Raw genomic sequence first — 24877 nt, forward strand, 5'->3', positions numbered from 1 at the left:
TGTTCTTTACATAAAAAAGATGAACTCTGTCTTCAGACTAAAGGAAGTGATATCCTGACCATAACGAAGTAAACCCCCCTTTATCTCCATTGAGAGTCCAAAAACACATCACAAGTGTGTGGAACATGATATCATCATGATTGTCAGTCATCGGCACTTGCAAAACAATAACGAATTTAATAAAATGCAGGTGTGAGAAGTAGTGTGAGCATGGTAGCTCATAAAACAGGATTTTTTCTTAGTTTTCCTTTGAAGTACCCAGTTCCTGCATTTTAAACCTGGCTGATGTTTGGGGAGCCCCTCCAAAAATACTTTTTAGAAGCATCTGATACAGATCAGCAGAAAGATTAGTGTGAAGGGCAAAAAGTCAAAATAGAAGTTTAGTATGAAGAGCTGCACTCTGGAAGATAACTAAACTTATTTTAAGTCACTAAACTAAAGCTCCGGATTGAAGGCCTGAAATATTGTAAGTACCACACATGAAAATATGTATTAATTTTTATAGTGCTCCTTTTATGTTTCACTATTTCTAATGTCCATCAATATAACTTTGCCATTTTTTCTAACTAGCTAGAATTAAAACTTGCACAATCAGGAAGAATTTATGAAATACAACAGCAACCTTGGCTGAAAAAGTTCACCTATGAGCCCTAGACGAAGACCACATTGTTTGTACAGTATGTGGCACATAGAACAAAATGACAGTTCCTGCCCCAAGAGGCTTACAACAGTCTAACTCACCTAATTTATATGTATTAGCTGTGTATATCAAATTCTCCCATAAAAATTAAATCCTCAGTGGGCAATTCCTGTTAGTATGTTTCCAGGCCCAATTAACTGCTATCAGTGTCAATACTTTCGATAATCAAGACAAATAAATGTTTGTACTGAACACAGATGTCAATTATTATGTGGCACTAGACTTCATCAGAACTGGCTGACAATGCCAGGCGACTAAAAGGACTTGGTGTCCTTTAGAACAGTGTAACACATTGTGATAAGCCAGATAGTTCTAAACATTTATTTGAAGAAAAAAAAATCACAAATCAGATAATGTTTCCCATAATATTATAGGGTTTATTGATTTATACCCAAATTCAGCAAGGAATCTAACTTCAAACAGCTGTGCAACTATGCCAGTGATTAAAGTTAGCAATGTACTTAAGTACTCTGCAGAATCAGGGTCTTAATAACCTGTGATTAATTTAAACACCTGTTTTGGCATAGGAAATAAATATGACTTAAAATGTATTAGATATTTTGTATTTCTTAAAATAAACCCACTTGAAAAGCATATATAGTGCTCTACAATCATATTCATAATACCTGGTAGTCCAGGTGAGCCTCTCTCTCCTTTTTCACCTTTTAAGCCTGGTGGGCCATGCAGTCCCCAGGAGCCTGGCTCACCTTTTATACCTGCCATAAAAATATTGCCAAAAAATGAAATGCATTCTTAGCAAATGAGTTATTGCAAAGTATAATTTTCAAATATGGTACAACAGATACTGTGTTAGTGATGGACAAACCACAAAAGTTCTGGGAAAGGATTCTAAACACAAGGCTGTTTATTCAAACTTAGGTTTCAGAGTAGCAGCCGTGTTAGTCTGTATTCGCAAAAAGAAAAGGAGTACTTGTGGCACCTTAGAGACTAACAAATTTATTAGAGCATAAGCTTTCGTGAGCTACAGCTCACTTCATCGGATGCATTCGATGAAGTGAGTTGTAGCTCACGAAAGCTTATTCTCTAATAAATTTGTTAGTCTCTAAGGTGCCACAAGTACTCCTTTTCTTTATTCAAACTTAGAGGCTCTTTCTCCTTGTTACGAGCTTCTCCAGCTTTCCCCATAACTGTTTAATAGCCACTGATGCCTTCTCCCTTCCCATGACATTTCAAAAGGACTGCCATTTCTTCTTTGCCTCAAGAACCTGAAATAACCCTTCTGCAAGGCTGTCTCTGTCTTCAGATCTCTCCCGCGCTTGAGTGACCCGGGCCTGCCTGAAGTAAACCCAAGCCAGAGAGTGCCCAAGCTGAGATACCTTCTTGATGTAGGATTGGTCCTGTTTTGAGCAGGCGGTTGGACTAGATGGCCTCCTGAGCTCTCTTCCAGCCCTGATATTCTATGATTCCATCCTAAGAGTACTGTAGAGAAAGCACTATCAAAGGGTAGAGATGTATCTCCAGCAGGCTTAATCACTCTGGCACTTGAATTTCTTATCACAGAGCAATAAATAATGACTTCTGTTGAGGCCAACAAAACTATTTATAATTTATTGCCCATGATAAGTGAGTGTGACTAATGGAAAACAACAACAACAATATTCTTTCAGAAAATATAAAGATTTAGCAAGATTTCCTTACCAGGTGGGGCAGGGGAGTGAGTGTGGGGGAGGGGGTAGACCTGCACCCAAATCAATTTTGAATTTACATCCTCTCTTCCATGTATTTGCTCCCCACCTCCAGTTTCAAGTGCAGTTCTGCTCTGTCAGGTGACTAGGTAAACATGGCACTCTTCTTACTCAATGGATCTGATACTTGTGGGGTGTCATTCACTCCCACATAATTGGACTTTTCAAGCTTGATTCCCTACCACAGTGCCCCTAGTATAGTCATTTACACCTGAGCAAAATGGGTGTCAAATAACTCCATTCCCATGTGGTTGCATTTTACAGCTACTTTGCCAGGTGTAAATTGCTAAACAGGTGCAAAGTGCAGAGGTCCTATGCTGAGTGACGGGCAGCAGGTATGGCAGTGAAGTTTACTCCTGAAATCCAGGGACAAGGCATGGGGATACAGTGCAGTCCTCTCCATGGCCACTCTTCACAGTTCCAGTTTATGAGCTGGAGTAGCCGTTGAAACCCTACACTCCAGTTATGTAGTGTATTAGTGCCACTGGATCCATATTAACACAGATCCCATGGCCTCTTTTATAATTTACACACATTGCATCTGTATCTAAGGCAGGTGCAGAAACCACCTCTGTGTTGCTTGGGCCCTGCCTGCATGGCTGCACCAGTGCCCTCTTCCCATGTACACCCAGAGTAGTGTTTAATGGGGATTGAGGAATCACTGCAGGGGCTGATGAGGAAAATGCATCCCAATGCCTTCCCTTTATGGGAATATTCATCCCCTTAAGAGGGTCTGCGGGGAGGGTGGCTCTCAGCCTTTGGGGGTTTATATTATGATTTGGACCAATTTTAATGTCTACTGGACACTATTAATGGACTATTGGTCACAATTAATGGCTATTTTTAGTTACACATATGGTGTGCAAGATTTAAAGATCAAATTAGCAATAGAAAATGCCATGGGGGACAAGAGTTGAGGCTCTTTTTGGGAGCCGAGATGGAAGGGATGGGAACTGATTCAGTGGAATGTTTAACAGTTCTCCAAGTACTAGGCCCTGCTCTGCTGCCAAGAGGGAGTAGGGCCAGCGCTGTGGCTGGAAGGGGCATAGGCCCAGAGACTAAAGACTGTTGCATGGTTTCCTGTTCATTGCTGGACTCTACAGGTTTGACAGTCTACATTCCTTCCTCCTCCATTATCCCTGAAATCCCTCTCCACTAAGGGGGAGCAATTAAAGAAATCCCCTACCTGTGATGCTTGCAGAGCTTCCTGGCCCAATGTCGCCCTTCCAAGGGCATTTCTGCCGGAGGGTGAAATATGTCCCATTCCCTCCCCATCAATCTATCTCCCTTCACCATTGTTTCTCTCACTAAGGATGTCTACACTGTATAGACACAGCCAAGCTAGCTTTGATTTAGTTAGCTGTGGCAGCAACACGTTAGCTGCTCAAGTACATACCTAGGGTCCCACATGAGATTGTATGACCTGGCCCATGCTGCTGTGGATTCACTGCTATTGTTATTAAAGCTAACTAGATCAAAGTTAGCTAAGGTATGGCTACACCTGCTGTAGTCACATTTCTGTCTGTAGTGTAGGCGTACCCTCTGTCACTTTTCTCTCTCTCTGTGCCTTGGAAAATTATCTTCTCTTCAGTAGCTCTCACCTCATCCTCCTACAGAGTGAAGGGAAGGGGAGAATTTCTTCTGTCTGCTCAGAAAGGTTCAAACACTCTTTCCCTTGCAAGTGAAAGAAGTTTTGGTGGTTTGACCTCTCCTTTTCAAAAATCTCTTCAGGGGTAATTTGTAGTGATTCCTGCTCTAAGGAGGGGTTGGTCCTGTCTATGATATTTACTTTGGCCCAGATCCACAAAGGGACTTAGGTGTTGCCACACCTAACTTTTAGGTGCTTAGAAAAGTCACAGGAAAAACACTACAATCCACAAAGCTTGAGGCCATGTCTACATGTACAATGCTGCAGCTGCTCTGATACAGCTGTGCTGCTGCAGAGCATCTGGTGAAGACTGTCTATGCCGACAGAAGAGAGAGCAGCATAAGCTCTCCCACTGACACTGCCCAGTGCTGGGCACACTACCACTTATGTCAGTGTAACTTATGTCACTTAGGGAGGTGGAATATTCACACCCCTGAGCGACATAAATTTTGCCGACATAGACAGTAGCGTAGATGTCTATGTTCCCAATATACTGAATGGGGAGAGAGAGAGAGAGACACTTCAAACTGCGATCCACAAATCCAGCAGGCTAGGTGGGGAGCTGCCTAAGCTAGACAGTGGGAGATGCTGACCAGAGGGATATGTGCTGAGGCCCTCCCTCTCATGGAGATAGATGCACCATGGTTCAAGTGCCCCCTCTGCCTGTGAGTTCTCTAACCACAAGGCTATGAACTATTCTGATATGGGGTTCCTTCAATCTCTCCTATTGAAGTTGTTCCACTTTAATTAAATAATTAAATATTAATTGGGCCAGCATTAGAATGACTAGAGCCCAGTGGTGAGGGCACATACCTGAGAGGTGGCAGGTCTCTGTTCAATCCCTTCTCACCCTCAGGAAGAGGGTGGGACTTGAACTGGGGGACTCCCACATCCTGGATAACTACTCTGACCCCTGCGCCAAGGGTTATAAGAGAGGTCCTTCCCCCTTCTCCTCCTCCACCCAGCTGTGGGGGAGAAGAAGGAGGAATTCATTTGAGGGGCCTGATCCGGTAGACATGATCAGAGGTTGCCTGCCAGGTTGGGCCCCACATGTGACTTAGGAGACCCAACACCTCTCTTCGTCCAGTATGTGGATCACTCCCAGGCATAGGTGGGAGATAGGTGTCTAGAGTGAGGCAGCAGTGGGTATGCCCAGAGGCATAAAAACTTAGATGTTGAATGAGTTCAGGCACCTACGGGATCCGGTGGCAGCTGAATGGGAGTTTTGTGGCTCAGGGTGGTGCCTAAAAACGGGACTTAGGTACCTAAGTACCTTCATGGATTGCACCATTGACACCCAGGCAATGGGACTGGAGCTCTGATCATAGGCAGGAGCTTCCCCCTCTGACTGGCTGACCCAAGGGAATGTTCTGTGCCATTCAGAACACACACACAGTCACCTGTGAGAGCAGTGGGACCAGCATTCATCAGGAGTTGGGGCTCTTCTGGACTGGCTGAATTGGGAATCAACCGATCCAGTTTTCTTCCCATAGGAGTAATTTCAGGTTACCCTTCGAGTTTGCTGTTGATGTGTTTCCAGAGCACAGGAGCACTGATTGTGTGACTGCATATTCCATACAGTTCTATAGCCGACTATGACAGAGAACACATAACAATGGGACTGCAGCCTCACCCCACATTGCCACATCTATGTGTCTTATACCTGGCCAAGAGATACCAGCTCTGAGAGAAAGGATAGTTCAGTCCCCTGGCTCATTCACTCCTTGGCCTCTATGCTGAACACTGCCAACAGTGCTAATTTGTACCAGCAGTTTTGGTGGGTTTTGGGATGTGGACAGTAGTTTAATAAGAACACGATTGAGACCATCAAATCATTTCTTATAGTGTAGGTCGCCTAATAGCCAAGAGATGTAGTGACCAAAAGTCTCAGCCAACTAAGGTCATATTTGATCCAATACATTGCTACAAGAAGTAAAAAAACCCAATAGTTTACCATGAATGTTAGCATCTTGGTTTCCAGGATGAGCAATGCCAACCTACACATAAAGAAATATATTCAGAATATTATCTAACAAATTAACTTATATTTATACAGCACTTAGCATAAAAGGGCCCTGCTTTTGGCTAGAGCTTTTGTGTGCTACCACAGTACATATAATTAATAGTTTAAGCTGTATTAATCAACTTGCCAATGTTCAAATATTAGCCAGTTAAGACTTACTCAGTATTGTGCGTTCTTCAGCATGCAGCATGCTTTCAGTGGGATGTAAAACATGCATTTTTGCAACATCAACCAAATTCTGCTTTCAATTATGCTAGTATAAATCTAGGGTAACTCAATTCAAGTCCCTAAAATTACTCTGGATTTACATCAGTGCAATTGAGAGCAGAATTTGATTTTTAAGATAACGGATTGTGGCTGCAGTGCTTTTCATCAACTATTAACACAAATCAATGGATGTTTCCACTTGCATAAAAAGCACTCAAGAGAAAGGAAAGTGAGATCCAAGCATGAGACTGGGAGCCATGAACTCCCTAATTTTATTCCTGGCTCTGACACTAATTCCTGCTGTGGTCTTGAGTATGTCACAAATTTATTGCCTGACTGTAAAACAGGGACAAAATAACCTACCTCCTAAAGATATCGAGAGGATTAGTTAATGTTGGTACAATGCTGTCAATGGATAAAACATTACATAATGCTAATTATAACTATTCATATGAATTGCACCCTATTCACAAATAAACATTCCACCGTGCAGCTGCTGCATGAAAAGGGCCAGTCCTGCAACACTCACTGTTAGGAGTGAACTTCAGTGAGTCTATTTGCATGAGGAATGCTTGCAGGAGTCAGTCCATAGTTCCTTATGAATACTCCCTTATACAGATGTGTAGAGCGGAGTATTTGTATGTACAAATTGGGACAGTTTTGTGTCATTCACAAATGTAGGGCAAAGCCATCCTGAATATTAAGATACACGGAGAGGCACTTAGAACTACACATTTCTTTTATCTGGGCAATCATTAATGCAATTAAATATTTTCAGAGTTCTTGCTACCGTTCACTGATTTTTAACCTCTGTGTGAATGAACTATTCTTGCTCTCTAAGTGGGTTTCTGTCATTTTAATGGTTACAAAGAAAATAATTGCAAGGCATTGATGAGAAAGTTGGCAAATCCATAGAGCAATTCCTAGCAGATCTAGTGACAATAATTTCTTATAATAAAGTTATTCGTAAGATGGAGAATTTATGGATGGATTGAAAGAATAAAATTCCTAAAACAAGTAGTTAAAGCCTCATAGAAACATAAAAACATCTTGTGGTCATTATTCTGTGTCCGAGTTCATAATTAAAGTTAATATGGAAAGATTTATAAAACCAGTAAATATATTTTTTTAAAGACAGGAGAGAGATTATTTTCTTATTTTATTCTTATTGATACTGATTCTCATTGTATTTATACCAGTATAGATCCGGAGTCTCTCCTCCAAAATCAAAGTAAGTAAACTGGGGTAAGTGAAATGAGAACTGGACCCACTGTATAGTGTTGAGTTCTAATATGATGTACAGTAGCTGACGAATGATGCAGCCCTCCTGCACATCAGGCTGATGGAGGAAGCATAATGGCTCTCTAACAATATGTCTATTCTGCAGTTAATCACCTGTATCAACTGACTCGGGCCCATGTCAGCTGACTCAGGCTTGTGGGGCTTAGGCTATGGGTCTGTTTAATTGCAGTGTAGATGTTTTGGCTCAGGGACTCCAGGATAGGGGAGGGTCCCAGAGCCCCAGCGTGAATGTCTACACCTCAATTAAATAGCCCAAGCCCTGTGAGCAGAGTCAGCTGATACGAGTCAGCCATTAGTGTTTAACTGCAATGTAGAAATACCTTGAGGCACAATCCTTTCCCAAGTCCCACATTGCTCACCTACTCTGCCCAGTGACTATATGCCACAATATGGCCCTTAGGAAAACTCTAGTGTGACTCAGGCCTGTTGACAGTTTATTGCGAGAAGTAATTTCTGTGATTTAATAAACAAAAAACCCTCTGAGGTCCTCTAAATCTTAGTGCCACATGAGCTCCCCAGACATCCTGGGTGAAATTCCAGCCTCATTGAAGTCGATGGAAGTTTTGCAATTGACTTCAGTGGGTCCAGGATGGCACTCCTTGAGTTTTATGAGGCAATAACAGTTGGTTTGTGTGACTCAGGGAACCCCTCAGTGCCGGCTGGCAGAGGGTACACCATAGTGGAACTCACATAAGGCCTGATACACTAATAGCCCCAACTCACTATTGTCAATCTGATTCTGAAAGGTGTCTGTAATGGAGTGGTCATCCCGCTCTGGGTTGGAAGGGCTTAAAAACAGCCCTAGGAAAGGGCTGCCCTGTGGAGCAAACCATGAGCAGACTTGAGGCAGCCAATCAGGGCCTGGCTGGGCTAGTATAAGAAAGGCTAAGGGAGGAGCTGGGTCAGTCTCACTCCAGCCTTGGAATGGGAAGGACCTAGCTGCCTCAGAGCAAAGGGTACCTGGGGCAGAACAGTACTGGGAAAGGGCAAGAGGAGCTGGGGAGCTTCAGCCTGGCAACTCCCCAGGCTGAAACCTTGTTAAAGGCCTAAGTAGGTACTGGGGCTGCAGAGGGGAAGCCTGGGGATAGGCAGAGGCAGCTGGTCCAACCATTTGCCAGTGATGAGTGGCCATGACAGACTGCAGTCTGCCTCAGAGAAAGGGGGCTAGATGACAACTGGCAGTAGCCACTGAGGCAAGGTGGGCATAGAGGATTGGGGGGGTCCCCTGGGAGGGGAGACCCAGAGCTTGGGACTGCTGTGGGACAGAACCCCAAGATAAGAGGGCACTGGGGTCTGGGAGGGACACAGGGCCTGAGGCAGGAGAGACATCGGCCAGAAGGGGGCGCTCCGAGGCTGGAACTGAGCTAATTCCTGGACGACCAGCAGAAGGCGCTGCGGCGGTGAGTGCTCAACCTGCTACCATGTCACCTAAAGGTGTCATATGCAAACTGGCAACACGCTGGTCGTTAATATTACTTCATGGTGTAAGTATGGGCGGAGTGTAAAGAATTATAGATGTGTGATAGAAATATCATCTTCAAATGTGTTTGGCAAGCAGTGCATAAGCCTAGCCTGTTCTAGACAAAGGAATGGTGTTTCACCTACTTGACTGTCTCTCCAATGTAAATTCAACAAGGTGAGGACAGAAACAATGGTACTGCATTGACATATAAGGTAAACAGAGCCACCAAACTAGCAAGATGGGAAGATGACCACACAATGGGGGATGGAGGCTGTACCGCAAGACGACTTCCTGGCCCTTGAGAGACAATGGACTTTGGGAAATAAAAGCAGAAATAGAAAGTCATTTTGGCATGCATCATCTGAGGGCAGAGCTCTTGAAAATCAAGAAAGATGGATCCTACAACCAAGTGGACTGAAGTCTCTGGGAACCATTATAGGTGAGAAACCTGCTTAGACAAAGAGTGTAACTTGAAGTTAGTTTTAGTCACTAGAAAGTGTGGTTTGTTTTGTACGTAATCTTTCATGTCTCTTTCTCCCTTACCTGAAATCACTCAAACCTGTGTTCTTTGTTAATAAACTTACTCTTGTTTTATTACAAAACTATCTCAGTGCTGTGTATGAAAGTGAAGTGTGAGTCTTCAGCTAACCTAACCAGCTGATGTGGGCTCTGTCGCTTTGCAGGCAGCAAACTTAACTTCTGGGACTATCCAGTGAGAGGGATTGGACACTGCAAGGAGACGTCTCTTGGGAACTGGTCTTCACTATTACCTGCAAGGCAAGGCTTAGACTGGCAGAGTTCTGAAAATTTTGCCAGCAAAGCAGACAAACTGGTGTGTCCAGGAGCTGGCATACAGCTCGGCAACAGCAAAGCTCACTGTTGCTGAGACAGAACAAGTAACACTCTGGCTCACAGTTCTGGGTGACTTGAGCAAGAAGTCACAGCCTGTGAATGGAACAATTGGAATGTGAGGCTAAGTAGGGCAAAAGAAGATTGTTTGTTTGGTGTATGCTCCGCATGTCCTGGCATTCAAAGGGACTAGACAATTTTATTCTGATTGTGGACTGAGAGGTATTGTACAAGAAATAAAAGTACCCCCCGCCCCCTTTAAAAAAAACCCACATCTTTCCAAGGACAATTTTTTTTAAACTCGCTTTGGCTCTAATCTTTGTTCAAAAAACAAAAGAACAATGTTACAAAGCTTTAAGCCAAAAGTTTAGAATGTTGTTTATACCTCTCACATTGTACAAGGCATTCATTGTTGAGCATATAAAATACTGTTATCTTAAAAGCTTGGTCCTACTTCGTGGTGTACATTGGACATATGACATTACCAAGGCAGATGGCAAAGCAGAAGTATAGATTGAAGAGAGCTAAAACGTGCAGAGTTATGTTTGTGTCACTTGTTCTCATGGCCATGCACTTACTTATATCAATGTAATTTAGTAAAAGCAGGGTCTGTATATAACTTACTGGCATTTTGCAGTGAGGTCTGGGAGAAATTGGGAAAACTGTCTATTCAAAATGTGAAGGAAAATGAATTCAGTAAATGATAATACAGAAACTAAATATTCAGATTTAATAGAAGATGACAGGCAAAGGACCCATCCAACACAAATCTATTCATCCTGAATGGATTTCCTGGGTCATATGTTAAGAACACTCTTGGTGGTGTAGTTCTGCCAGCAAGTGCTGGCCCATGTGGATGGGGCAAACCCCTTAAGTAAGAGTGCTTTCAAAATCTGTATTTAGGAGGTTCTGCCCTATATACACAAGCTGGAAGTCTGCCCTGCAAACGTGTGTGATCGGAAACAATTTAAAGGCTTCACCTTACAACCGATTTCAAGAGCTGTGCATTACTGCAATGGCAGCAGGGTCCCAAAGATGAACAAATAATCCCTCTAGGTACTTACTCCTTTGATGTGAATTACAGCCCCTGGAGGTCCAGGAGGCCCCGGGGGCCCAGGCAAGCCAGGGGGACCCTGGGAAGGCAAAACAAGGGGAAAAAGACATTAGTTAGAACCTTTCAGACTGCAGTGCCAGCTGACAGAAAAAGGGCATGAGCTAATTTGAACATGGAGCCTTGTGTTAACTGGCCTGAAGGGAGGTTGAGCATTTTCTTGCATGTACAAATTTTTACGTGTAAAAAGAAAATGTGGATTCTAAGATTTGACCCACAATATTTCATAGACAGGAGAATTGCCCGAGGCTTTTGCTTTCAGAACAAAACAAAACACAGAATTATATAAAAAGAACTCCATTTGTTCCCCAGAAGACTCTTTTTGGATTATCCAAACTGCTGAGACATACATAATTACTGTTCAAATGCCATTCAGACAATTGGACATTTAAATGTAGAACATCTGTAACATAAATCCTAGCCCTAAGGAGAGAGATTCTGAACAGTTCAGTCATGTAGACTCTTATGTTAAAGTGAATTTTGTAATGTGGTATTACGCCACCATGGGTTTGGCTCTGGCAGCTACAGTTTTATGCTTAACAGAGTGAAAGTTACCTTTGCTACTTGCTTTACAGTTAGAATTTTTAAGAACACAAAGACCAAGGGTAGTGACCGCACACACATTTACCAGTACAAAGTTTAGTTTATAAGTAAGTTACGATTATCCAAGCATATAGAAATTCTATACAGACCTATACACAAGTTACAAATATAGTTATACTTACATTCTTAACAATAGTGTTAGGGTTTGATGGGTCTCATGCTTGATCATTAGTAGAGGGATGGTTCCTGCTGGAGTCTCCCATAGGGAGTCAATTTTTCCATTTTGGGCATCCCCTTTTTATAATGTGATTCTGTTTATACCTACATTCTGTGCGTGTTCATAAAAGTGTCAACCTTCTTTTCTTTTATTAGTCTGTGTTCCCTGGAAACTTAAGGGACCCCAATTTTCTATAGGCTGTGTAAGTTCCCTTTGTTTTTATTAGCATTGACGCACAATCTGTGTCCAATGGTTTAAGACACATGTCGGAGACAGATGCGCCTTTAGATCATAAAAATACTGTAATAACCTTTTGGGTAATTTTGCACAACATTACCACTGGGTACCCCTTTTTCCATAATTTTAGGGCATTAGGTTATTTTTTGGTCATTGGCTTGAGTTATTACTACTTGTCTCCAAGGTCTAAAATAGCTAAGCTAAAGTCTTGCAGGCCTCAACCTACAGGTTTTTGTGGTTTAGTTTGTCTTATGTCTAATACTTGGTTCCTTTAAATACTGATCAATTTTAGACTTAATCCTACAAATTCATTCTAATTAACATAAAATGAATACATGTAATATCACATATTAATAATATTACACAATAAATAATAAACTAAAATCATTGACTACAATCAGCATATTACACACTCAGGAACTGCACAGTGGGAACAATGGGTTACTGCACTGACATCAATGGATTTATTCTGGATTTACACCACCATAACTGAATGTGGAATCTAGCCCAACCTATAACATTGAATGCTATATCCATGTGGAGGCCCTGTGTCTACACACTGGGTCTGGTCCTTGACGGATAGCTGTCTGCTGCTATAGCTGACTTCTCTTTCCATCCAAATGGACAACACTTTGATTATGTTGGCTAACACATGAGAACTCAAATTATTTAGAACAGTTGCACCTGGTAATGAGATTCTCTCATCTGACAGAAATGGAACAAATTCATAGAATTTAAAGCCAGAAGGGACTATTAGGCCATGTAGTCTGATGTCCTATATCTCATTGGCTTTAGAATTTCACCCAGTAACCCCTGTATTGAGCCCATTAACTTATGTTTAGCTAAAGGATGTTTTCCAGAAAGGCATCCAGTCTTGACAAAGATTTCAAAGAGATGGAGAATCCACCACTTCCCTTTGGTAGTTTGTTAATCACTCTCACTGTAAGAGATTTGTGCCTAATTTCTAATTTGAATTTGTCTGGCTTCAGCTTCCAGCAACTGGTTCTTGTTTTGTCCTTCTTTGCTTGATGAAAAAGCTCTTTAGTATCTGGTATTTTCTCCCCGGGACAGTACACTAATCAAGTCACTTCTCTGTCTTCTTTTTGACAAGCTAAGAAATTAACATCATCTGCACTCAGATCTGTTGTGAAGGATTCACACTTGTGCTTTCAACTTGGTGTGGAATATTTTTTAAATAAGCCATTCCAGAAGGGCACTTCATAAATACAATACAACTCATTTACAGTACAGTCAATTGAAATATAAAAGATTCCACCAACAGTGTATGAACCAGGACACTATTTCTGATGTGAACGTAATCATATAAGGTCTTTTATACAATATTGGTACTGATTTCTCTAGTAAAGCAACAGTGTAGCTGCTGGTGTACACAAAGCTCAGAGTGGGTGGGGTGGAATACCTGCACCTTGTCTTCCCTAATAGCATAGTACTGAAGCAGCTGCACTGTTGTTGGTTCTAAAGTAATACACGTACCAATACTAATTTTTCTAGCAAAGACACATCCTAAGATGGTACAAGAACTGATATGAATTACTATGCCAGATATTCTATGGAAATGGAAAATGCTATTCTGGAACTTTTACTTAAGCTGAGTAGCACTTGCTGATGGACCACTTGCAGGAATGTTACCCAGTGTCAATCAGGGTTGCAGAATCAGGACTTTTGTTTATCAAGTTCAAAAGCATTTTTTGAATTCAACAACCATAGAATATTTAGCATGCAAGTCCTATAGGGCCCAATTCTGCACACACTTACCTGTATAGTGTCCCCCCTGACAACTTGTGGCAGCAAGCACTATCGGGTAGGAAGTGTTTGAAAGATGAAGCCCAAGATGGGCCTAACTGAGCCACACTTACTTACTATGAGTAGCACTTACGTGAGTATCTCACTGAAGTCAATAGAACTACTCACACAAGTACGTACTACTCAACTGGAGTTAGGATTACAGAAATTAGGGCTGAATTATTGTTTACCAGGAGAAACAGAATGATCATGTTAGCATTTCTAGGTATTGCAAACTGGTTTTATTCCTAGAATAGAATCATATCTATTAGCCTCAACACGGGATTATGTTCTTGTTTACAATGAATTTCAGTACCACTGCAGAACTTACATATAATGTTACACCCCGTTCACCTTTTACACCTTTCAGTCCATTCAATCCTGGGCGGCCCTGAAATGAAGAGAAATGTTTTAGTGTCTGTACAGAAGTAAACTGCTATTTTTATTACATCTGAAAGACCCTAACACGTACAGGTCGTCCAGGAATACCAAGTTCTCCCTGAGGTCCAGAAGGTCCTACTGGTCCCTAGAGAGAAGATAGAAAGAGCGTGATTAGCTGAGAAAAGGAGCAAAATTTAAAACTTTCTATATGGAACATGATAGTGACTCATGTTTTGGTTATTTTGAATGCACATCCATGTGTTTTTAAAAAAGGTTCCTTATCTGCAGACTAATTCCCTTCAACAACTATTCTGAGAGTAGAGATGTGAAGCAGATAGGCCTGCATATAAAAACGGAACCTCAAGATTGTGATCTTTGGACAAAAAGATTCTTTGCTCTCACTATCAAAGTCTAAATTTCACCCAGATTTTGTGTGTCCAAAGCTGAGCTGCCAAGTACAAAGGGGAACTTATAAGCATCTGTCTATAGAACAGGAACTGTCTCTCTCTGCATGCCTGAATGAATGTGATTGGGGTTTTCCTATGATTTCTGTGCCAACTTTCTGCTAGTCTTGCATTTTTTAAATTATTTTTGAGTGGGCACTTTTTAGGATGATTGAGAAAATGTCTAGACTGACCTCAAATGTCTCCAAAAAACCCATAGACCTCTTGACTGGATATATTTTTCAATCTGTGGACTTTCCAAGTGCAAAACTCCTGGAATGAGGAGAATCTTTATTTACATGAAGGTGACCTAATTGGACCCCGGTGACCATGGCTGTTGCTGAACACTGGCCAGGTGATGTCATCATGCCTGACAAAGAAACCCATGCTTACCCCACACTCCCAGCTGTAGAAGTTGCATATTGCTGGACTCTTAAGTGTCAATTTCCACAAGTAAAAACCTCTAGCCAGCAACAAGTCCATCCACATAAAACAGCAGAACTGAGAAGACCACAGGCTCACCTTTTTCAACCAGACTGAATGAAACCACAAAAGTAACCACCACCATTCTGTATATGTAGTAACGTTTGGATTTTTTTATTTTCCAATTTGTATTAGCAGAGGGACACCATTCTTGCAAACATTTTTAACTCCAGCAGGTGGCTGGTAGTGAGCGTGCGTTTGAGTGCAAAAGAGCGTGTGTGGATAGAACCCACAGAATCTGAGAATGGTGCTGAGATGGGTCCCCGCCCCGAGGGTGCCACCTGGAACTGAAGTACAACTGAGACCTTTGTCTCACCAATCTGGGTTCCCTCTTGCTCTGTGATAAGCTGCAAAGCCCTCCAAGCTTGTACTCACACCAACATCCACAGGCTGAGGCCACACCCAGCTGCGTTCATAAATGCTCTGGCCAGCCACTCATGAACCCACAATAAAGAAGCTACAACCAAAGTACTCCCAGCTCCCCATTCCTAAACCCCAGAGCTATACTGTCCTGCCCTGGTCAAAGCCCAACCAGTATGAATTTATTACCGAGTCTGCCACTTCTACAAAGGAAAGTGGAGAGCATCAACTCTTGTTCATGAGCTGAGATTTATCCCGTTTGCACTTCAAACAACACACAGTGTTTTAGGTACAATATAAAATAGATTTATTTACTGCAGAAAGATAGCTTTTAAATGATAGCAAACAGATCTAAGTAGCTTACCATAAGAAATAAAATAAAACCATAATCTAAGTCTAATGTACTAGTTAGTATTTGAATCAAGCAGCGTCTCACCCAGTTAGATAGTACAAGCAGGTTAGCTTTTACATACACAGGCAGACTTCTTTCTTTCCTGCCTGGACCAAAAATTCCTACCCAGTTCAGTCTTTTTCCTCTGGTACTTTCAGGTGTGTTGTAGAGAAAGTAAAGTCCAGTCTTGATGTCATTTCCCCCTTTTATATCTTCTTCCCACTTGCTGGAAAGCTCTTTTGCTGTTGTCTGGGTCAAAAAGTTCCCATTGTAGTTCTATCTCTGAAAGGTTTCTATTGTACACAGTTCCTGGGGTAATCCTTATGGTTCTGTGTATTTCCTTGTAGCAGATAGAGCACTCACTGCTGCAGCACCTCCTGCTGGTCAGTCTGGGAATTAGCTCTTTCCAGCCTCAGAGCACCTCCTGCTGGCCAGTGTCTCACTTGCCTCAGGCCCCCATGTCCCTCCCACTCCAGTGCCCTTTATCTTGGGGTGCTGCCCCATAGCAGTGCCCCCACATGCTGGGTCTCCCTTCCCAAGGGAACCCCCTCCCCCTAGGCCCCTCTTGCCTCAGTGGCTACTGCCAGTCATCTAGCACCCTTTCTCTGGGGCAGACTGCAGTGTGTAATGGCCATTCATCAATAGCAAGGGGGTTGGACCAGCTGCCTCTGCCTATCCCTGGGCTGCACCTCTTCAGCCCCAGTACTTCCTTAGGCCTTTACCAAGGCCTCAGCCTGGGGAGTTGCCAGGATGGAGCTCCCCAGCTCCTTTAGCCCTCCCCCAACACTGCTCTGTTTCAGGTACCCTTTTCTCCAGGCAGCTAGGTCCATCTCTTTCCAAAGCTAGAGAGAGACTGCCTGCCTTCTAGCCTGGCAGCTCTTTTATAGGCCCAGCCTGGCCCTGATTGGCTGGCTCCTAGCCTTTTCTTATTGGCTTTCAGCCCCAGCTCTCTCCAAGGGCTGGCTTTTAACCCTTTCAGGGCTGGAGCTCTGCTACATTCCTCAATAAGCCATTAACATTGTTTGGCCTTTTTATCGTTGTACCTGAAAGGCTGCTTATAGGTGTTCTCAACCTCACAACATGGTTCAGTAGCACATACGTAGCCAGACTTCATAACTTCACATACAACGATAGCACATACAATCCAGCAAGATAGTAATGTCTAGCAGATCAAGACTTTTAGAATGGTACTTCACAAGGCATACTTTGTACAAAATATATCATTATTATATGACAGTGGTGAATATGGGGTGCCACAGGTATCTCTAGAGTAGTTCCTCCAATACCTAACAAACCTACATTAACAATGGTGCTGTCTAAAGATCACACAGGCCTATATATCATGCATTAGGGGTTGTTGCCAAAAATAAAAAATACAAATCACCCATTCATCCAGACCACCTTAGTAGTTTTAGACAAATTTTCTAAATTCCTGTTGCTGAGGCCCTCTTCCTTAGCTAATTTAAATAATAATTAGAAATTTGTCCCTAAAAATATCAATTTGTTGTGGGCAAGAGCTAGGATTACTCAATATTGACAGGTTTCAGAGTAGCAGCCGTGTTAGTCTGTATCCGCAAAAAGAAAAGGAGTACTTGTGGCACCTTAGTGAGTAACAAATTTATTTGAGCATAAGCTTTTGTGAGCTACAGCTCACTTCATCGAAGCTCACGAAAGCTTATGCTCAAATAAATTTGTTAGTCTCTAAGGTGCCACAAGTACTCCTTTTCTTTTTGTCAATATTGACAGTTGCTCCTGGGTCCTGATTTTAAATTATACCAAGAGGTATGTAATAATATAAAGATCCCACATTTTCAGTATTTACAAGTAAAACATTTTATTGTGGAATCTGGATATGTGGCAGCTCTTTCTAGACCTTTAGCCACATTGGAAGAGGAACAAGCTAGAACAAAAGGTTTAATTTCTAAGATACATACAAATTTGACTGAGAAAGATGTTAGGAAAACAACCCAGATGAAAAAATGGGAGACAGACTTGGACAAAGAAATTGATCTGGCTAAGAGTGTCTCCATATAGGAAAAGGGATATACATCCTCAATTCGTGTGGCCCATAAGGAATTTTTTTTATAAACTACTGTATAGATGACAACTGACTCCAGTTAAGCACCATCATATTTTTTGTTATGAGAAAGGTATTCCTATGGAGGGGTTGTAGGGAAAGGGGAAAGATACTTGCACATATGGTGATTGCATTCAGGAATTAGATGGTTTTGGGAGGAAATTATTAAAGAGATTCATTGTATGACAAAATGCTGGCTGGTTTCCCAGATATCCCTGCTTGCTTAATGTTCCAGTAAAGGATCTGCATTTTAAAGAGAACAACAAATTAATTTCTTTTTATTGTTAGCTGCAAGACTTTTTATTGGAAAAATGTGACTCTTCTTCTTATGGAATTGTGGTACAGTCCTTGCAATGGAAAAGCTTTCACATCCAGTGTGTACACAAGAGATGCACCAAAAAGAGGATAGGTACTTATAAATTTGGTCACCCTTTTTAGCAAACTCAGAGGAGGGCTCCCCAGCCAGTAAGCCAGAAGCTTTAGCCAGGTACTGTGAAAATTAACCTGATCCTGAATAAGAAACATATGACATACCATGTTAATGCTTTATTGTAACTTTGCCTTAATACAAGTTTCAAAAGGAGTTATATGTTTAATCTTGAGAAAACTTGTTATTTTCACCTAAATTTGTCATTTGGTATTTTAAATGTAACAAGTGGTGTCATCTTGAATGTTTCTTATAACCTTATATTGGGGGATAAGGAGACAAGCTATTTCCTAACCACCAGTAATTTTGGCAGGCTGCCTTAATTGGCATCAGAGCTGTAGTCCCAAAATTAGCTTCAGTCAGCGAGTGATTTGACACCCCTCATCCTGTATCACATATTTTGTTGGAACATAAATATACAAAATGGCACTGAAATTGACAATGCTCTGTTACTCTGGGGGCTGATAGTTAAAAAGACTACTTAAGAAGACTATGTCTTCTTAAGTTACATAGAGTGTGTAAGGAATTGTTGGTTTATTTGAGGTGGTTTAACCAATCTCATAATTTGATGATTCTAAAAACCCACTTTATTCTAATTTGATTTGTTTATATGTATTTTATTTTATGCTTTTGTTTAGTTGTTCAGGCAATAAAACATGTAAAATTAGAAACCTGTGTGGTTTGGATGTTTTTTCCTCAGACGTCAGGGTTCAGAACCACCTAGTGGTGGTTTGTAGAACTGCTCTATACTCCTCCCTTAACTGGTGCTCAGGTAGGAACACTGTTGGGTTTTGAGGGAAAGTTGACTTCTGTATATTAATCCCTTCTTTCAGTGACCAATGTAGACTCCAGAATCATTGGAAGTCTGGGATGATGCATAGCCACTGGTCAACCTAAAGGTTGATCTTTTCCACGCAATAATGTCTATACAGCTTGTACAGAACAGACAGATTCAGACTTGAAGGCTTTCCGCAGCTTTTCTGCATACTGTATGATTTAAGAGTGTCTCCCTTTATTGAACCCTAATGTAAAAATTGACCAAGTCAAACCCAAGAATATTTTTTTTCTTTGAGGCAGTAACTCTCAATATTGTCTGGGCAAAACAGTCAGTGCTGTGTACTGTATGTACTGTTAGAATTTTCTATTACAAAAATTCAATGGGTTTTTGATATCATTTCATCCTGATGTCAGTTTTGTAGGAGCCAAAAATGCTCCTACAAAATGCTCGATTAGATGGTTAATTACATTGCAGGAGTGCCCAAAGACTCCAACAGGGATCAGCGTTAGACACTGTACAAACACAATCTGCATCAATGTTCTTGTTCTGCACCCGACACAGAGGTAACAAAGGCAGATTTCTTAGAATACATTTTTTTGCCCTGATCCTGCAAACACTTTCCCACATAAGTCATATTACTCACACAAGTGGTCTTATTGATGTCTCTAGGGCCAGACCAGGAACTATATTCTGTATTACTTGCTCAGGGCTAGAGTGTAGCTGGCCCTTAAGTGGCTGCAGTGGGGAAGGAAGGAGTGAGCAGATTCCCCTCATGCAGATTGTGTAGCCAGCCAGAACTGCAGCCCTGGTAGTGAAGAGAGAACAGGAGCTGCTTCTGAGATGAATCCTCCAGAGCAACTTGTCTGAAAGGGGTCTTAGAGCAGGCAGAGCCATGACTGTCTCTCCTATGCCATGCATGCTCCTTCCAGGGCAATGAGTGATTTGGGAAGTATTTGCCTCACTGAGGCAGGCTGCCTCCAGTACTCCCCCGGGGTGGCATGGCCCCATACCATTCCTTACTGTGTGCTGTGATGAAATGCCACAATCTAGCCCTACAGTTATTTTGCACATTTAAAGCTGTAATGGTTAAAAAGTCTGATTCATAGCAACCAGTTCTGGTCTCTGATGAAACTGATGGTAAATAATATGACTGACACATCATTCCGTTCTATTGTTCATGATTCATAGATTTCAAGGCCAGAAGGGATTACTGGGATCATCTAGTCTGACCTAAGGTAGAACACAGGCCATGGAACTTCCCTGAAAAAGTCCCCACAGAATATTTTTTAGAAAAAACATCCAATCTTGATTTAAAAGTTGCCAGTGATGGAGAATCCACCACGATCCTTGGTAAAATTGTTCCAATGGTTCAGTCAGGAGCATGGGGTTTAGGGATGAAGGAGGAAGAGAAGCTGAATAACACAAAAAGAAAGAAGAGTTAAAAGAAATTAGACTGAAGATATGAAAACAGAGTCATTGTAACAAATGAGATAAATGAATAATGGAGTGAAAATGGGAGAGCTAGAAAGGGAAAAAATAAGGAAAGCAGGGGACAAAAGCAGTGTTGAGAGAGGTGACCTGCAAAGTAGTGTTTTTAAGGATGGTAAAGCTGCAGAAATGTTCTGAATGCCTCTAGAGAGAATGAGGTCAGAGAGACACCCAGCACATTATTCTATTGCTCTCCTTAGATCTGCTTCCAAGGCCAGAAATCCTTATTCAAGTCTTCCTCACATCCTGTATCATCTATTGCAATTCCTGTTTCCTTGGGCTTCACAAACCCCTGCTCTCACAGCACAGAAGGCAACAGCTTCTACCTCCATGACACTAAGTCCAAATTACACCTCTAAGTTCAAATTGTCAGTGAGGAACTGCAACATGCCTTAGCTCAGAATGTGCCTGATAATTAAGAGCCCTTTTGAAAGTGCTTCTCAGTGTTGTGTTCTCTGACAGCCTGTTCAATTAAGTCTTGCTACTGCTGCAGCTTCCTACAAGGACATGCAGATCAGTTCATTTGGAAAGTGTTCCCCTCATTGCCCTGCTGTGTTAGCTATTCAGCCGAATCCTGCTGCTACCGCTTTAGAGCACAGAACCACTAATAAATCTGGGGCACTGGAGTAGCTGCCTCAACTGGAAGAGTTGTGTTCCATTCATAGCTGTGACTGGTGCATATAGCACTGGAATGAAGGCACATTCATTTTACTTTGTATTTTCCCACGTTTCTGAGTGGGACAGTGCCCATACGATAGGGCCTCTCTCCTAAGCCCATCAGATCCCAAAGGCTTCCCTAGTTACTATGCAAAAGGCTCTCTGGGGCAAATCAGGCTCTTGGCTCAGTCCAGTAGCAGTGGCAATGGGAGCACTGTCCTATGCCTCTTCCATACAGCAGGGGAATGGGAAGGCATCCCTTTTGGCTGAGGATGCAGAGGGCCTTATCAGCACCCCAGAAAACTGGAGATGAGCCTAAGGTGCAGAGTCAGCTGGCTACCCTCAAAGATGCTGAAGGTAAGCAGGGCATATACGGCCAGCACTCTGTCTTCATTCCCACTCACCCTAGAAGGCTGTTCCGATCCTGGGCATTCATATAGTGACATTTTTACCCACGGACCTCAAAGCACTTTACAAAAGTATCTATAATGTTCTCCATTGTACATGTGGAAAAAGCAAGGCACAGAGAGGTGAAGTGACAGCTCGCAGTCACACTGTGAGTTGGTAGCACAGCTGGGAGTAGAACCTGGGTCTTGTCATTCCTAGTCTGACCTTCTATCCGTGCCGCCTCTCAATGTCAAGTGGTGTAGGCAGCCTGGAGGCCTATTTGGGAGCCAGCAGAGTGCCATGAAAGCTTAGCTTTATAGCTGTATTTGGATGATATTTGCCCTCCACATATCATCTGATTAATAAGATCTGAAATACTGATATTGTCTGAATAACAGTCTGTTCACCAATCCCTACTCCAAACTAAGAGACTGATCTCCAAATTGATGGACTGTCAACTACCTTCTCCTCTCATTCCAAATTGGCAACCATTTGTCCTTTGCTGTTTTCTAACAGCAATAATGCATATTCATGGAGAGGCCTAACCCATCTATCTGATGATTAATATGTCAAACTATAGTTTGTGGCTCACATATAGTAATTCACTGTGTAAGCAGCCAACTTAAAAAAGAAAAGAATTCACCACAGGATAATTCCTAGGCAAAAATATGACTAATGTTGGAATATTTTCAAGTTGTGTCATCCATCTAGTACCATCATGTATATTTCTCTCCTGCCCAAACATAATTAAATTAAAAGAGAACTTTTACAATTAGTAGTATAGGGGAGTGTTACTGAACAATAACAGCAACTTCAAGAATCTGAAAAGCCCATCAATACTGGCATCCAAATCTGCTATTTAATAATAAAATTGCAACATGTTACAGGGGATTTCAGATTCTTCCTTCACTTCCTGTTTGTAGTCAGATTGTGCCTGAGTGATGGCAGCTGAAGTCTAGGGTAGGAACAGACAGCAGCTGACAGGCAGGTTCTCAGATATGTGAAAGAACCACAAGATTGCCACCTCAAATGTTGAAAAATCATGGGTCAGACCCCCCAAAATCATGAGGTTTAAAAATAAATAAATTATGGGCTCCTTTTCTGGCCCTTCTGGTTTTAGAGCCTTTAAAGAACGCTTGGATCAAGCTGCATCCATGAGGGCTAGAGATATAAACCATCAAAAATAGGTGAGATTCTCACATAATCCCAAGTCTCCAGGTGCTGGAGTTTTAAGTAAAACATCAAATAGTGTGAGACTCTCAATAAAATCATTAGAGTTGGCAACTCCCTCATTATTTCCTGCTTCACGATTCCAGCTCTGGCTCCATGATGAGTATCAGTAACTTGGGGAGGGAGCGGAAGGCAAGTTACCACCACTTGCAGCAGCTAGGAGGTGAAAGAAGCAAGTGAAACAGCCTGTAAGCATGGGGCTTACAGGAAGAGAGACATTCTGCCATCAATGGCAGGGTAGGGAGGATAAATTGGACCCTTTGATAGTGAGAGGGTAGGGTTAGCGCTTTGATGTGCTTCTTTCAGAGAGCCAGCTCTCCCTAATCCTCCGTACCACCTTGGGAGGGCCAAGCTATCATTACCAAGGGAGAGGCAACTCCCTGGGGGCATCACCAGTGCAAGGAAGCAAATCAAAGGTGCTAACTTGACCCTCACTCTAGCAGAGAGTTGGTTTTAATGCATATTTCTGCTTTTGTTGTCAGCCATGCTGGCCTCGTAAGAATGCCGTCACTCTTGACCTACTGCTGGAATTTGTACTGGCATCTCAGCCCCCAAGCAGCTGCTACTACTTACTTAGTGCCCTATATCCCAAACTGCTGCTATTCCTCATCCTCCTTGCTGTCCTTCTGGAGCCTTGAAAAGCAGGGAAGCAGTAGGTGGGACAATTCTTTTACATCTGTAACAGGCTTCTTGGGAGCCTGCCCCTCAGCTGATCACACCCCAGACATCATAAATGATCAACCTTGAAGGCCCACAAAGGTGCCATCTACTTTGAGGACCTCAAGTCATTCTGCTGCAGTTGAAATCAGGTGAGGCTCTTGAGATAAAAGCCCCTTGACTTCAGTTCAGTTGTCAGGTTGGCTGTGCAACTGCACCGGAGTTTAAGGGGCATCTGGAGCCTCTTCTTACATTCCCTGCACAGAGTACCTACATTGCCAGATCCTGCACAGCCTCCTGTATGGGTGGATGGAGCCTTGACTTCACACTCCCCTCACGATGCTATGGCCAGCAGAGCTGAGCAGGCAGAGACAAAGAAACAGAAGCAGATTCATGACTCTCTGAAGCTCCTGCTCCATAGCTGTGCTGCCCCTTCCTCAGGATAGATTGCAAGGTGACAATCCGATCCCTAATGGGGAGGGAAATGGGATTTTTGAGGGATGGGTCATTGACTCTGTAATTTACTTCCCCAGTTGATTTGCCAAAGCCTGATTTTTTATTTTTTTTTTTTTTTACTTTCTTGTCATGCTGCATCACTTGCTTCAAAGAACAGTACCAAACTCATAAGAGGGAGGGGGAATGACCATTCTGGGAGGGGGAATTTGGGAGGTTTATTTTTGAACATAAAATTGATCCTATTATCTAATTTTTTAAAATACAAATTTCACATGGGCCCAGAACCCTGGATATTCACAAACAAATAACTACATATGCAAAATAAACTCCTTGCATTTCTCGAGTTCCCTCAGAGTGAATTGTGGAAGAAGAGATAATTTGTCACATTTACTGAGGTGAATTAGAAGAGGGTCAGGCTTATCTCTAGACTCCCTTGTTTTTAGTGAGAAGACATAATTATGTCATCTTATTTTTAAAGGTCTTATTTTTTCATTCATTTCCTTTTACTGTAGCGTAATTTGTAAGAGATACTTCTGCTATCACCACAAAGAGTCCTTCAGTGATGAAGTGCTCAGGCTTCAATCTCACACACTGCTTGCCTTGCCTTCAGACATTATTACAATCGATATATTTTGTATTAGGATGTTATAAAGCAACGGAGTGGGAATGAGGGAGGAACTGGATGATTCTAGGCATAGAAAGACTAGACCAAATCCTGAGACAGCATAAATATGTCAAATTCGAATGAAGTGTAACCATTTAGGCAAGTGTCAGTAAGGGCTTATCTACACTTAACACACTACAGTGGCACAGCTGCAGTGTCAGGTTGCCCCGCTGGCTGAAGAAATCCACCT

The 24877-nt window shown here is 42.2% G+C and overlaps 1 protein-coding gene and 1 long non-coding RNA gene across 7 annotated transcripts in view; both read right to left on the reverse strand.

The window, feature by feature from the left end:
* The window catches only part of LOC122458852, a 523493-nt gene that overhangs the window by 152427 nt on the left and 346189 nt on the right, over positions 1–24877 (reverse strand). The gene's annotated exons all lie outside the window — the stretch shown is intronic.
* Positions 1–24877, reverse strand: part of COL15A1 (collagen type XV alpha 1 chain) — a 293396-nt gene that overhangs the window by 27684 nt on the left and 240835 nt on the right. For 5 of the 6 annotated variants that reach the window (XM_043508544.1, XM_038392464.2, XM_043508545.1 and 2 more), the window contains 6 exons: positions 14281–14334; positions 14140–14199; positions 10962–11030; positions 10522–10563; positions 6009–6051; positions 1327–1416 (listed from right to left, as the gene is read on the reverse strand). In XM_043508544.1, coding sequence (XP_043364479.1) covers positions 1327–1416; positions 6009–6051; positions 10522–10563; positions 10962–11030; positions 14140–14199; positions 14281–14334 — 358 coding nt within the window. The remainder of the gene's footprint in view (positions 1–1326; positions 1417–6008; positions 6052–10521; positions 10564–10961; positions 11031–14139; positions 14200–14280; positions 14335–24877) is intronic. The other variant, XM_043508543.1, reaches the window with a different exon arrangement.

This window comes from Dermochelys coriacea, chromosome 2 (genome assembly GCF_009764565.3).
Source record: "Dermochelys coriacea isolate rDerCor1 chromosome 2, rDerCor1.pri.v4, whole genome shotgun sequence".
NCBI classification, from domain to species: domain Eukaryota; kingdom Metazoa; phylum Chordata; order Testudines; family Dermochelyidae; genus Dermochelys; species Dermochelys coriacea.